This window comes from Petromyzon marinus, chromosome 36 (genome assembly GCF_048934315.1).
Source record: "Petromyzon marinus isolate PM22_M1 ecotype Great Lakes invasive population chromosome 36, UKy_Petmar_22M1.pri1.0, whole genome shotgun sequence".
Lineage (NCBI taxonomy): Eukaryota > Metazoa > Chordata > Hyperoartia > Petromyzontiformes > Petromyzontidae > Petromyzon > Petromyzon marinus.
In genome coordinates, this window is record NC_133702.1 from 3,209,196 (window position 1) to 3,223,471 (window position 14,276).

The window sequence follows — 14,276 nt, forward strand, 5'->3', positions numbered from 1 at the left end:
GTTGGAGACGCGCGTGAAAAATGGGGAAAGCATTCTGCGCAGTGCAGAATCTGGGTCAAATGCCGTCCTTTTTTGCTGAAAGCAATCGTTCTATTATATGAAACTCCCGGGGTTTAAAATAGCTTGCAGCCGACACGGACGGCGTAAATATTTAATTTGCTTGCTCTTGTCCCATTAACTGGCGTGTTTGCTTTGTGCTCCTGACCACAACATTCTACTTGTGCAGGAAGGGGTGCTGTAATTTCCATCGTGCGTTGCCTGTGTGTGCACTTATCGCGTTAACCGTTGCACGCACGGTTGCACATTCTGCTATTTAATTAAAGTGTGGATGACTGAGAGTTTTGTGTTTGCGGTAAGTTGTTTAGACGGCCCGAGACATAATGCACCGTGTTGAAGCTTATTACAGTTCCCAGGTACATTTATGTACTGCACATATGCTAAGTTACCAAGGCACATTGGAAGTTATTGGGCAAACTCATCCAATTTTCCGTTTGTATTTCGAAAACCCAATAGTCCATGAGACTCAATCGAGTGCAAAACAATACAGTGAAGGTAAATATCAAGTTATTGCCAGGGATGTCAAGTTTTTAACTCACTTTTTGGTATGGTTATTGATTGCGTGTATTGGGATGTTTTATTGCAGCGTCATTGGACAAGAAAACATTCTCTCCAGCAATGAAGCCTGTACGGTTTAGCATTAAATCAATAAAGCTCTATTGAAATTTAGTGAGCCTTTTGTGTATATAAAGTATGAGAACATGGCCGTGAGCTTTTGCCTGATTTATTCTATCTGCTTGAGCATCAAACTCCACGGAAGGCCAATTACTTGGTTCATTAATGATGGGGGCTGTGCGGGTTTGTATTTGTCAGAAAGAGATGTTAAAGCAATTTAGAACTTCAAAGTTCACCCTGCCCTATGAGTGAAACCAATCAACCTCCGGGCTGTAATTTTTTTTTCGGGCGCCCAAAATAATCCATTCAACATTTCCACGTTGTTCCGTTGCCGGATTACAGTGTTCATGAGCAGCCCCCCCCCCCCCCCGCCGCCATCTCGCTTGACAGGCAGGGCATGATGCTGAACGTGCGAGGAGAGAAGACGTCTGAGGGTTTGTTCGACAGGGTCATGAAGCGCACCGCTCGCATCTGGGCTGGCTCCGAGCTGCTCGACTACTGCTGTGCGGAGAGTGGCCTTCTTGGTACGTGGAGGCAACACAGACCCACTCTCCTTAACGCCTGTTAGTTGTGTTATCTTTCTTTGCCATCTCCTTTTGTCTTTTCAACTGCACTTGTCCTCCAAGTTGTGCTTTCGCTGCCACATCATGAGGCTGATTGTCCATGCGTAACTCTATGGGGCAGTGCATCAACCTGTGTTCGAGAATGGCCTGTGGAAGGTGATATCACGGAACTATTTTTGACAAGGAGGCCTACTCTCACACGTACCCTGCTGGAGAATGAAATGTTTGTCACGTAGCAGCCATGGAGTGTTTTTTTTCATATCTATATATTCAGAGCTACAGTTTAGCCAAATTTATTGAAAATCAAATTTAATTCGATTGGTTGTTTGTGCAGTCAACTTATTGTGAAATCCCGGTTGTAATTTTGGGTGGCTGCTCAAAGTCGAGCCAAGATCTCAGCAGTGCCGATTCCACGCTCTCACCGCTGAGCAAGCTGTCCACCTCGCTTTAGCGGCGCTTGCCTCGGACGCTTGCCGCCGCAAGGAGCCCTGAGCTCTCCCGGATCCACCATTAGCCACGTCACCGCAAGGCAATAATTGACTACGTATGGATGATGTCCATCATTATCGTGTCTTTTACAAGTCAGCCTCAATTGATTTTGACTTGTTTCCCTATAGGTCTTGGTTCTTTTTTTTCTTTTCAATGCTCTGGTTTTCTCCAAGATACAGTAAAAGCTTGGATTGCGAGTAACTTGGTCTGCGTGTGTTTTGCAAGACGAGCAAAAATTTTAAGTAAATATTAATTTGTTAAAGGAGCGAGGTCTTGCAATACGAGTACGCTTTGTCTGCCGAGCGTCACGTGATCACAACTAATATACGAGTGCTTTGATATACGAGTGCTTTGGATTACAAACACATTTCCGGAACGAATTATGCTCGCAATCCAAGGTTTTACTGTAATAATAATTCTGAAACAGGAATTGGCCAGATACCAAGTAGGACCCTCGATGGAAATAAGACCATATTATCATTCGACAATTAAATGTTTTCGGGAATTTTTTCACTTTTCTGTATTAAAAATTTCAAAGTTTACATCGTAACTGAGATGGACAATTACAGTACACACACACCCTTTAGTATTGATTTAAATAAGTCACCTTATATTCTATGCCACAATGTAAGCATAATATACAGTTTATTTTTAGCTATCAGCCTTCCAGACTCATATCTCACCAGCAGGAATTATTTAAGCTACCTCTGAGGTATGTGGTACAGAGTTCCGAGTACTAATTTAGAACTGCAGAAATCCTGGCTGCGATTCCATGCAGTGATTAAACTGAGTTATCCTGCATTGAGAGCCGCTGGTCACAGCTTGATTTGGCTAAATTCTAATGCCACTCGACAAACACCGCGCTGATGTAGAGTGGGTGAGGAAGTGTTGCCCCTATTGTATTGAATGGACGTCACTTGAAGGAGTCTTAGAAGTGTCATGTGATATCCGCTTTGGCGGGTCATTCGCTAAGAATCAAGGGTTGCACTGTGGTGAAAAAGATCCAAATTCATTCTGTGTCTCATGACATAATGCCGATAGCACAATTGGGATGCAATTGGAAAAAATATATATAAAGCACACAATTTTAAGGAAATGAATGTCATGCATTCTATACTTGTACTATGCCGGCAAGCATAACAGCACTTTTGAGCTTTCACATTCCCTTAATAGACATGTATTGAAGAGCGATTATTTTGTACAGTACAACATTGCTCAGTGGATCTTTGTGTAATTGTTTCTTGCACTGCTAATATATATGTGTGCATTGATATGATGATGATGATGATGATTATACATTTGCAGTTGTTGCTGCTGATGATGATGACGACTATGTGTATTCCTTTCTCTGAGCCTAAAAGCATTTGTATTCAATGTTTGTTTTCTTATTTTAGGAAACTCAGCAGGAACTTCTGACCCACACTATGAGGTGTTCGTGGAAGTCAAAGGAACCCAGTATTTATCTGATGAAAAGAGAAACAAGGTTTCCCTGTTTATATGTTTTTAAGATGTGCACTTACGAGAGCTTGGTTGTATGTTTAAAACACTGTGATTTGTTTCAGTTGTAACTTTTTCTATCATCAAGGTGAGATTTATGTATACATTTCAAATACTGATTTGACTTGATCTCATGGTTAAGGTACAACCTCTTGAGACATTGCTCATACAGCCGCCTCCTATCAACAGAAACTTGATGAACATGTTACGTGTGGGTACCTGTAATTTTTTGCTACCTGAAGAAATGTATTTTATATTGCTGAGGGGATACAGAACTTGCTTCAGTATTAACTGCTTTATTCAGGAATTGAACAGAGTGCACTTTGAAATGTGCATTTGGTTGTGTTAAACGTTAACAAGGGATGGTGACATCAACGGCTTTGGCCATGATGCTGTCTTGATCTTGATTTTTTTATATATCTTGAACGTTCTAAGGGGGTAGTGATAATTCCATGTTACTGTGGCAGGAACCAGTCTGTCCTCAGAGAAGGAAAACTACTGTTAACTTTTGGCCAAATTGTGCGGCCTCACTGGGTAGTATTAATTTTACCAACCCTGGAGGGATGTTTGGTTTGGTTTATTTTGCCACAGGTAAAACCCATTGGGAATGAACTGCTCATTTTAGATGGGGACCTGGTTACAGAATAGGAACTTGGTTACAGAAGAAAAAAAACACAAACAAAATAATCCAAAAACAACTGTACGTGGTCAGGGTCTGAATGACAAGGTCGTGCGTCAACATGAAACAAACCAGCACAAATAATACAACAAGGCTGGTAGAACACATCACATACACAAAGTACCACGTACAAAACAGCATCAAGTTAGGTAAGATTGTAAAGATGTTTTTTTTATATATATCTTGGTCAACTGTGGATGAGATTTGAATTGCGAGTGTATGATTACGTCGGCCACAATAATATGGCCAGAACTAGTGCCATACCGTACAGAGACGCTGCTGTGATTACTGGTTAACACGCACTGGACTTGTAATCCAGGGGTCGCCGGTTCGATCTCCTGGCGTGGCAGTGGAAACAATTAAATCTCCCTCCCTCTCTGCACCCAGCAGTGAAAATGGGTACACCACAGTTAGTGAATCAGCAGCAGCGGTGTGGGCACTGTCACTTCTTTCTAGATGTCTGGCCAGCGTGAGAGAGTGGGCCAAAATGTCCACGAGAAGGGGCTTTCTAGAGCGTCGTCTGATAGAGGACCTTTCGCCAGCCGTGGCATGAGCAAGGAATTGCATGGCTGAGCCTTTACTTTCTGTAACAAACAGCAAACTATACGACTTGCTTCTCAACCAACAATAAGAATTAACTATTGTTTGTGCATGTGTCCCCAGCTCGATCAGTTTCTGCAGGAAGAGTCGGCGGTGTACAAGTCATTTCGCAACAAAGGCAGCATCGGGCCAGCCCGGGTAAACCTGATCCACCAAGGGGCATTCCAGGATCTCAAGAAATATGCCCTGGAGAAATCTGGAGCCAGTCCTAACCAGTACAAGACTCCCCGGGTGCTCAAGAACAAGGAGCAGGTTGACATTTTATTGCAGAGATGCATTGCCTGAGTATGAAGCAAGCTGGATGAGACTGTACATCCCGGCATGTGGCAAGCCCATAAAGCAAAGACTGCCTAAACGGCAAATGGCAATAGTGATGGTAGAAATGCAGTTCTCAGGCATTTAAAATGTGTGATATGAGTGCGTACGTTTTGTTTTCGTTTCCTTTTCATTGTTTATCTCCGAAGCCTTTAGGCCTTAACAAGGTAGAATAAACAAATACAAGCAATATGTGTCCACAAAGTTGGTTGGTACATTGCCCCAATATTCTGTGTAATGACCAAAACTATGATGATGTAGTAAGGGTGAAAAGAATGGTTTCAATTCCACTGATGAACCAGTGGATGTCCGCTGTCTCCCAGTCGGTTCAGATCTAAATACAAGTGGTCCCCGCTTTTATAACGCAATTATTTTGTGGAAACGCCATTTCTGTGAACCCCTTATCGGTGCCCTTACCTTATTACAGACCAATTCAGACTGTATTGGTTACCCAGTGCCCTTATAAATCTCAACATTCATCCTACAAAGTCCCATCACAAGGGAGAAACACAACACAAATAGACCAAAAAAAAATGTCGCCCGAATTGAAACGGCTGTTGCGCCGTATGGATCTGAAAATGCAATTTCCCCGTACAAGAATTCGGGTAAACCGTATGGGTTGACGGGTATGAAACCCCGTCGTAAATCGCATCGTCATAAAGCAGACCCCTATTTTCCCATAGTAAAAAACAGTAGAAACATCACTTGCCGATGTGTTTTTTTTTTATTTCTTTTATAAGCCATATTTAACAGGGTTCAATCGGTAAGATAATGCAAACAAATGATCCAAGCCGAGTCACGTCGGAAACCGGACCGACTCTGTTCAAATGCGTTCGGAGTCGTGCCGGAAGATGCGCCGTAAATCAAGTTTCTGCGTCGTAAATAGATCCATGGTGGCGTTATATAAACGTCTTAAATGTGGTCCATCGTAAACCGGAGACCACCTCTGCTCATTTACATGGGTGAAGTGAATCTCGTGTTTGACACTGAAATGACATCGTGGCAGTTGCCGTTTGTGTCCCAAGGTGACGCTGCTGACGGTCGCATGTCCTGCGTGCACGACTGTGGCCGCGCAGACGACGTGCGATTGGCAGTTTTTATTCCCACGTTGCTTGCACTAGTAGCTTAATGTTTAAAGGAACGGCCATGTAAACTATGACCCAAGTTGGGGTGGCTGGGTAGCTCAGGCGTCCAAAAACTGACATCCTGGTGTGCAATCAGAGTAGCCACCGATAATTAAACCAGGTTCTCAAGTCGAGTGAGTTCATTGGTTCACCCTGCTCCACCAATAGCTGCAGGTATAATTTTTGTTGTATAAGTTTTGTACTTAATTAGCAAAATGCTAACTCAGACAATTAAGAATTATCAGTGGAACTGCCACACGAATAATGTATGTAACAGAATATGTGGGGTAGTGTTCCTGTAGAGGGGCGGATAAAATAGGTCACCTGAAGAGGTCTCGGAAGTAGTACTGTGGTGTCTTTTCTTACGAGCGATTCTCCAACACACGCGTATAAAAATGCCCTGCGAGAGTTCCATATGGCCACTGTGCCCTGTTGCACGAAGCCGAAAGCACAATTTAAGTTAAATTGGAGAAATTACTACAAAATATAGAAATATGACAATGGCACTTGATAACCAATTTTTGCAAACTGTGTCGTCAGCGTTGTCACTTTCTGTGCAGAAGTTAAGTGCAAACGTATTCTTGAAAAAATGTGTTCCCCACCGGGCTCAATTCGGGTTTTTTTTTAATGCAGAAAAGTGTCTTCGGCATCTCACGCATTCGAAATAAGCATCGTAATTTTGTATTGTTTTAAGTCTGCTCTGTCACATGCTCTGGGGACACATGGCCACACACACAGATCAATATCTATACTCTTGGTTCTATTGGGTAAAGCCACGTAGGTTAAAATAAAATAACAAAAAATCACGACGTTTCGGCCACAACACAAGCGGCCTTCATCAGGTGAAGGGACGAGACTGTCTGAAGGCCGCTTGTGTTGTGGCCGAAACGTCGTGATTTTTTGTTATTTTATTTTCACCTATGTGACTTTACCCAATAGAACCAAGAGTATGGATCCTAGCAGTCACGAAAGCTTTAAATCTAGATCAATATCTCCCAGATATCCTTTTTTTACTTTCGATCCACTCCTATAACCATATATAAAATGTATCTTAATTATGTACATCCAATATGATGACATACGTAATGTATGTTGCCCTACCCCCCTTTCCGGCTTTTGGTTTTAAAACCGTGAAGGGGCTTTTCGGAGGTTTACAAAGATCAGCCAGTAGTTTGCCGTGATGATTTAAACATCCTTCCTCGTGTATTTCCCCACACAGAGGCGTCTAGCATTTTTTTTGTCCCAGCTTCAGTCTGCATAAGGCAGCTCATTTCTGCTCTCTGCACAATTCTCTATCCATATGCCTGACTTTGTGTTGAATAATTTTTTTTTCATCACAGGAGCCGAATCGAGCCGCTAAATTCAAGGCCGTGAAAGTTTAGGAGAATGATTTTGTTGTATCAAGGCCGACTGTACTTTACATGGGTGCGGTCTTGTGCCAAATGTGTGTTCCTTTGTAGACATTTATTAACCGTTTATTTACTTTAATATGTTAATGAGATAATTAGGCAGGCGCTCAAGCTGCACGGATCTGGCTGGCATAGCCAGACAAGTAAGAGTTGAAGAGAAAATGCCAAGGCCGCGTATGAATACCATGAATTTGCAACGAGCAGGTTGAACTGCCAGACCCGCGTGCATATGCAGACATAAACACAGGCACACATGCACGTAATCCAACACATCCATGCAAGGTTCTTTCATCGCAATGGCAACATTATCCGTTTATTATAACACTTTGCTTTGGTGATATGCAAATTAGCACAGGAGACTGTTTACCAGATGTGGCCATTTAACTTTCAAAATATCGTATTGCTGAGTTATCACTTATTTCATTATGAAAGACCCATGTGTGTACACTGTGTTCACGCAGAATAGATTATAGAGAAAACAGCATAGGGTCGGGAGATAGTTATGTTATCGTTGGTGAGACTATGAGGATAACTGCTTGATTAACCATACTGATGCATTGGTTGGCATAGGTGAATCTGACAATAAGGCCCAACCTCTATATGGAGCTTGAGCTATCAATCTGTGCGTCACTTATGTTCAGAATATTTTAACATGATGCAGCAAGATAAGGTGTTTGTTTATATGTGCATATTCATTCAAGTATCAATCAAACATGCATGATGAAGATCTTGCCTACAAGAGGTGATAGACTTCCCAAACAACACGAGAGAAGCACTGGGACCGGTTGAGATGGGAAAGCGCCCTCCGTTGTTTTGCTTTCGCTCAAGAAATAGGAGAAGCACTGAGATTATTTTTATCTTTAACACAGTCCCAAAACGTCAAGTGGCCAGCAACCAACAGCACCCGCAAAGATGCATTGGATGAACGGCCAACACGTCCCTCGAATTGGGCAAGGTTACGGGAGTTCGGGAAGAGAGACGGGATGGGAGGGAATCTTCACGTCGCGCAATAGCGAGGGAAGACGCAGAGAGAGAAGCGCTGCGTTGTGGGGGTTGACGACAGTGCGGATGAGGTGAGATGAGCAGTCTGGCAGACTCGCAGGAGGAAGAGGAATTAAACGAGTGACGTTCACGGTGGTAGCCTTAGGAGAGCGATACGGAGGTGCTGAATGCCGATGGGCAAGTGACTGGCGGGTGACATCAAAGCATCAAAGCACAATTCAACATTTGGCACTGACGCCTGTCCAATTGTGCTATGGATCTCGATACGTCGATAATGCTGAGGTATGGATTTTGTTCAGTCTGTTTCATGAGCAAAGAGGTGGGCTTACTTGAAAGACAAATCTGATGCATGGCTACCTTTACGGGACCCTTTTTGGCAGTATCAGGATATGAAATGATAAAAAGTACCTTTGCCCTTTTTGGCATACATGCAGGCGTTAAGATGTTTGTTAATGCTTAACCCAGAGCTAGTAATGCGTCGGTGTTTTCATTGTCCTTGTACTGTTTGCATTTTGGTGGCCTTTGGTCTGGCACTGGTGAGACAAAGCCATACAAGGCTGTCCCTGGTGTAGGCCAATCGGTTTCAAGGACAGTGCGTATATTACATCAAAGCATAATTGTTTGCATTTTTCACCACAAAGTATGCGTGGTTAATGCGGACTTGATGCCTCGTAATTGGTGTCTCTTTAGTGCTTCAATATCTTAACACCTCCTGCGTTTGTGTCAGAAAGGATTAAGCCCCCATTTTTTTAAATCAATCAATGAATGCACGACCACCGCAAAAGGAATCGGCACCTCCATTGCTTTTTCCATCATTGCTAAACATGTGCACGGAAGTGTAAGAACACAGTTACGTAATGCCTGACCATTCACACGCAGCCACGACCACAACAACACAATATCAGTATCAGAAATAGTTCGTGTCTTGTGCAGGCTTTCATCGCTCTGGCTCTGCCCTTTCTCCACACCGTGTAGATGACATCCTCATGGGTACTTTACTTTGATCCACTTACATCGTGTTGGAGTGATACACACACGCGCGTCTGGAAATTGAATTACTTCTCTGTTCAGTCAGCTGGTGCTCGGTGAGTCTGGCTATTGATCTGTCTTGTCTACCAACTAGCAGTGCGTGCAGTCACTCGCGCAACAGCAAAACAAAAACAATAATAATCTACATCATTAGACCTCTTTTGCCAGTACCAAAATATAATAATAGGGTTTTCCCCCTTTTTGGTGTACGCCTTCTGGCGTCATGTGGTCGAGCACCAATTGGGTCGAGGCTCAAAAGAAAGCCGACCCTTGGTGTGGACCAATCAGTTTCAAGGACAATGCATATATTATCATAGTATGTTTTTTGCTTGCATTTTGACTGCAGGTATTGTGGTTAATGCAGACATGAATCCTTATAAAAAGGTTTCAGTTTTGTTGCCAGAAAAAATGGGGAAAAACCCTATTATAACAATAATAATGTTCAGGATTTCAGAGTCTGCCATTCACTCTATCACCCTAAGTCAACAAAACGTTATTTGCCAATCGGCAAATACTCCTTGGGACATGGGAGATTTGTTTGTGTGTTCTCCAAAGGATCATGTATGTCAGCAGAAGTAAAACTTTAGCTGGAGACGGGGCTGGGTGTTTGGAATTCACTGTGATTGTCTCCTGGTTTTGGCATTTCTAAAGTGTGACAAGTTTCAGGTGGCTTGAGTTTCGAAGTCCTGCAATTGTATTGGACTCACAAAGGTTGGCCATGTCTCGCGTGAATCTGGCCCCAGGATAAGTGACCTCCAGTGTGCTCCCAGTCCCTTTCGTTAGGTGTAGTGATCCAAAGCTGCTGTGGGCTCGTGCAAGTGCATTGTAGCAAGCCTAAGGATGTAACAGGAGCTGGCCAAGGCGAGGGCCAATGTGGCTTTAAACTGGCTGAGCAGATGGTCAGGGAGTGACACCAAGATATCAGACTCCAGGTTTTACCACTTTCGTGATGTGTTTTTTTTAATATATATGCAGGAAATTCACCTCATTAATTTACGTACATTAACTGGATATTGTATTATGCATTTAATTTTCTTACGTCTGCCTGTACCACAATCGCATTGCTTCAGTAGGGCATTATGAGTCTCATTGAATTATAATTATAATAAAGCAGTGTTGTCAATGTTAGGGAGTTGAAGATCACTTATTATTTTGTAGGTCCTGATTATGGTATGGAATCATACTTGAAAATAGATAACACTCATGTTTTTAAATTGTGATTTAAAGCTTTCGTGACTGCAGTAATTCATATTCTTAGTTTTTTTCGGTAAAGTCACGCTGAAGAGAAACAACAAAATAATAAAATATATATATTTTATTTAAAGTCACGTTGAAGAGAAACAACAAAAACTAAGAATACTCATGTTTTTGTTAAGTTCTCAAAACAACACTATGTTTTTTTTTATTCGATTCTATTGATTTTAACTGGCTCTTATGTTGTATATTTCAGGAATTTAGCGGTTACCACATCTTGAAGGCTTCATGCATTTTATATGAACACAACCCCAGCTTTTTATACACATGTTATAAGAAACGGCTTTTGTAAGTTAAAATGCATTATTCGCAACCAACTGCTTTTCTTTTTTTCCATGATAGAAACCCAGAACTCCCCGGCATGAGTAGAGGCAGTGAGCTTAACCGAGCCTTCACTGCCGCAATAGTTCTACTTTGGAAAAGGGTGGTGAGTCAGCGATGAAAACAGTGGTGAGTCAGCGCCATTGTTAAAGCCCCATGCTACCACGTACCGGCTTTTGCCTGTGTACTCAGCAAACGTGTAATGGATACCTTTCCCCTGTAATATCTACATTTGTGTTGTCTCTTTGTACCAGAAGAAGCAGGCTCTGCGTTCAACACTGGTAGACATTAAGAATAGGTTTTACTATAGGAATAGGTTTAACCCTTTTAACTGGCACAAAAACTGACACCTTTATTCAAGGCATCATGTTTGCAATAACCACAACACAAGCAGTCAAAATGCAAACAAAAAAGACAACTCTGATAATATGCACTGTCCTTGAATTTGATTGGTCCACACCCGATATGGCTTTTCTTAGAGCCTAGTCTCCATTGGTGTTGGACCAGAAGATGCCAAAAGGCGTACAACTCAAAAACAGCGCACTATCAGAGTATTGAGGGCTCGGGGTGAGCATTTACATTATGAGACCTCCTTTGCCAGAAACAAGATATAGGAATAGGTTTTACTCTTTCAGAAAACAGGTGTTAAGATGTTCAAACACCAAATAGAAAGTTTTGCAATGAATCGAGTCTGCATTAACCACCACACAGTACTCGTGGTGAACATGCAAACAAACCTGCTCTGATAATATATGGCATTGTCTTTGAAACGTATTTGCCTACACCAGAGACATCCTTCTTTATGACCTAGTCTCACCAGTGTCAGATCAGAGAACGCCAAAGGGCAGACAGTACAATGGCAATGCACGGAGGCTGTCTCTTGTGTTGGCCAGTCAGTTTCAAAGAAAATGCATATATTGTCAGAGCATGTTTTGCATGTTCAGCACAAGTATGTGTGGTTAATGCAGGACATATTAATATCTGTTTTGTTTACACAAAGGGTAAAGCCTATTCTATACTTCGATACTGCCAAAAAAGGTTCCATGATATAGTGGTAGGCATTGCCTGCAAAATTCAAGTGCCTCAACTATTTCCACACTTGATTAGGAAATTAAGCAATGCTGATATATTTTAAAAGTGTGTAAAAAAGTGTACATGCCATTTAATTCGGCTCATTGTTCATTTGGTCACGTGATCAACATTTTTTTCTTGGCCAATATATCAGATTGTTTTTCCCAAGTGCTAAACGTGCTTTGTCTAATACAATTATAGCAATATAAAAAGTAGTGCCTTTAACTTCTGGCAGTTCGCCATCATTGATTCAAACAAGCCTGACTCTACAGACAAGACATTGTATGTTGAAACCAGAGTTTGCGTCTGCTGAATCAATGCAGCAAACATTTTCTCCCAGAAGGCTGTGCTGCTGATGGTTTGTGTAAACAATATTTTTTTTCTTGCGTAGAGAGACATATATAAAGGAGACAATGGCTGTTATCTATTATATTTTTATTCTCCAATATGTCGACCCAGAAGTATAAATGCATACCCACAAACGTGTAACCCACGTTCAGTCGATCAGCAAGCTGCATGTGGTGGAGTAAAGTGTTGGTACTTCCACCTTTTGAAAGCCAACTGGCTAGCATTCGAATATAGACAACATAATATGTATATATACTCTCTAGAGTCGAGAGGCACTCCCTCTAGCAGTGCCGTAAGAAAATTGTATTGTGCTGTATTTTTATTTTATCAGGTAAGGTCCACTGAGCCCGATAGCTGTTTTTCAGAAGCGACCTGGCCACAGATGAATGCTCAACAAAGTGGCTTATCATGTGGAAATGTATATAAATGTGGAGGGAAAAAAACGGAGGACCCGGAGCAAGGCCGTAATTATAATATATTTTGCTTAAAATGTCCCCCCCCCAATATATTGCTATAAAAATAATAAAAACAACAATTTGCTAAACCTTGGCCACAATATCTGACTTGTCTTCATATAAATCAATGCATAGATTTATTTTTATATGATTGTGGTTATGGTTGTACTTTATGAATCCCTAATCTCTGCCATTACTTACAATGAAACAAGAAATGGTAAAAAAGTAAAAAGAGCAATGTAATACAATATACTCTTAGACATGATTGTAAAAAAAATAAATAGAAGTCCATCCCATGCGTTAGGGAATTTTTAAATATTTTTTGGCAGGAAATGAGTTTTCAAATGTAGATATTTTTCTGGGTTGGGACCCCCAGACACCCTGGAAGATTTGGTCCCCCCCCCCAATGTTGACACCATGTCTACGGCCTTGACCCAGAGAAAAATCCACGCGACCACGGGGAGAGAATGCAAACTCTAAATCTACAGGCGTCAGGGTCGGGATCGAACCCCCTAGGACCTCCTGTGTACCAAACTATTGCAGGGTTCCATTTGCAGGACCGAATCACCCTTGGCAGTGGGCTTGCTCGATCATAATGGAACATGAAATCATTTTTGACTTCCAGAATTTTAAAAATATACTTTCTGTTATTTTTCCCTCGTAAACCACGATCATCTGATGTATTTAAAGGATCATTATTTTTTGTTAATGCTGCCTAGAAATGGAACACAACATAATTATACACGTGTTGAGATTAATGTACCGCATTTAAATAAACACCAGTTGGAAACACGAATTGGATTTCTGCCGCTTAAATTGTGTTCTTGTTGTTTGCTGCCCACATGAGCAAGGCCGTGGTGCTTATCCCTTGTTTACATGCCCTGAACTAGTTTTGGAAATGATCCATTCCTATGGCCGGGGTGACTTTATCCATAAGACAACCACTGTTCACTCTGTGCCAAAGTGGCTCAGAGTGCTTTGCATCGCATTTCGTGTCAACGCATTTGAAAGGGGCGGGGGGGGGGGGCGCTTCCCAGTGGCAGGTGTCCCTGTGGTCACCTGGCCTGCAAGCTGGCATTAGTCTGCCAGTTAGAGGAGCCATTGATGAAAAAAATGCTTATACCCTTTCTGGCAATAAAACAGGTGTTAAGATGTGCAAACGCCAAATAGATAACAAAAACAAGGCATCCAGGCTGCATTAACCATTCATACTTGTCGCAAAACATGCACCTCCGATTAGCACGGTTGCCGATGTACGGTGCAATAGAAGTTCAACATACGTACATAAATGCATTGTCTTTGAAACTGATTGGCCGACACGAGAGACAGCCTTCTTTAGGGCCTAGTCTCACCACCAATGTTAGACAAGAGGACGCCAAAAGGCGAACAGTACAAAGACAACGCCACACGTATCAGAGCGCTTAGAGCTTGGGTCGAGCAAGTTATTC

At 42.0% G+C, this 14,276-nt stretch overlaps 1 protein-coding gene across 3 annotated transcripts in view; it reads left to right on the forward strand.

The window, feature by feature from the left end:
- GHDC (GH3 domain containing) overlaps positions 1–13,624 on the forward strand; it is a 34,039-nt gene extending 20,415 nt beyond the window's left edge. For all 3 annotated transcript variants that reach the window (XM_032966699.2, XM_032966700.2, XM_076072037.1), the window contains exons 9-11: positions 1,063–1,196; positions 3,119–3,207; positions 4,564–13,624. In XM_032966699.2, coding sequence (XP_032822590.1) covers positions 1,063–1,196; positions 3,119–3,207; positions 4,564–4,785 — 445 coding nt within the window. In that variant the 3' untranslated portion in view covers positions 4,786–13,624. The remainder of the gene's footprint in view (positions 1–1,062; positions 1,197–3,118; positions 3,208–4,563) is intronic.
- Positions 13,625–14,276: the final 652 nt, after the last annotated feature.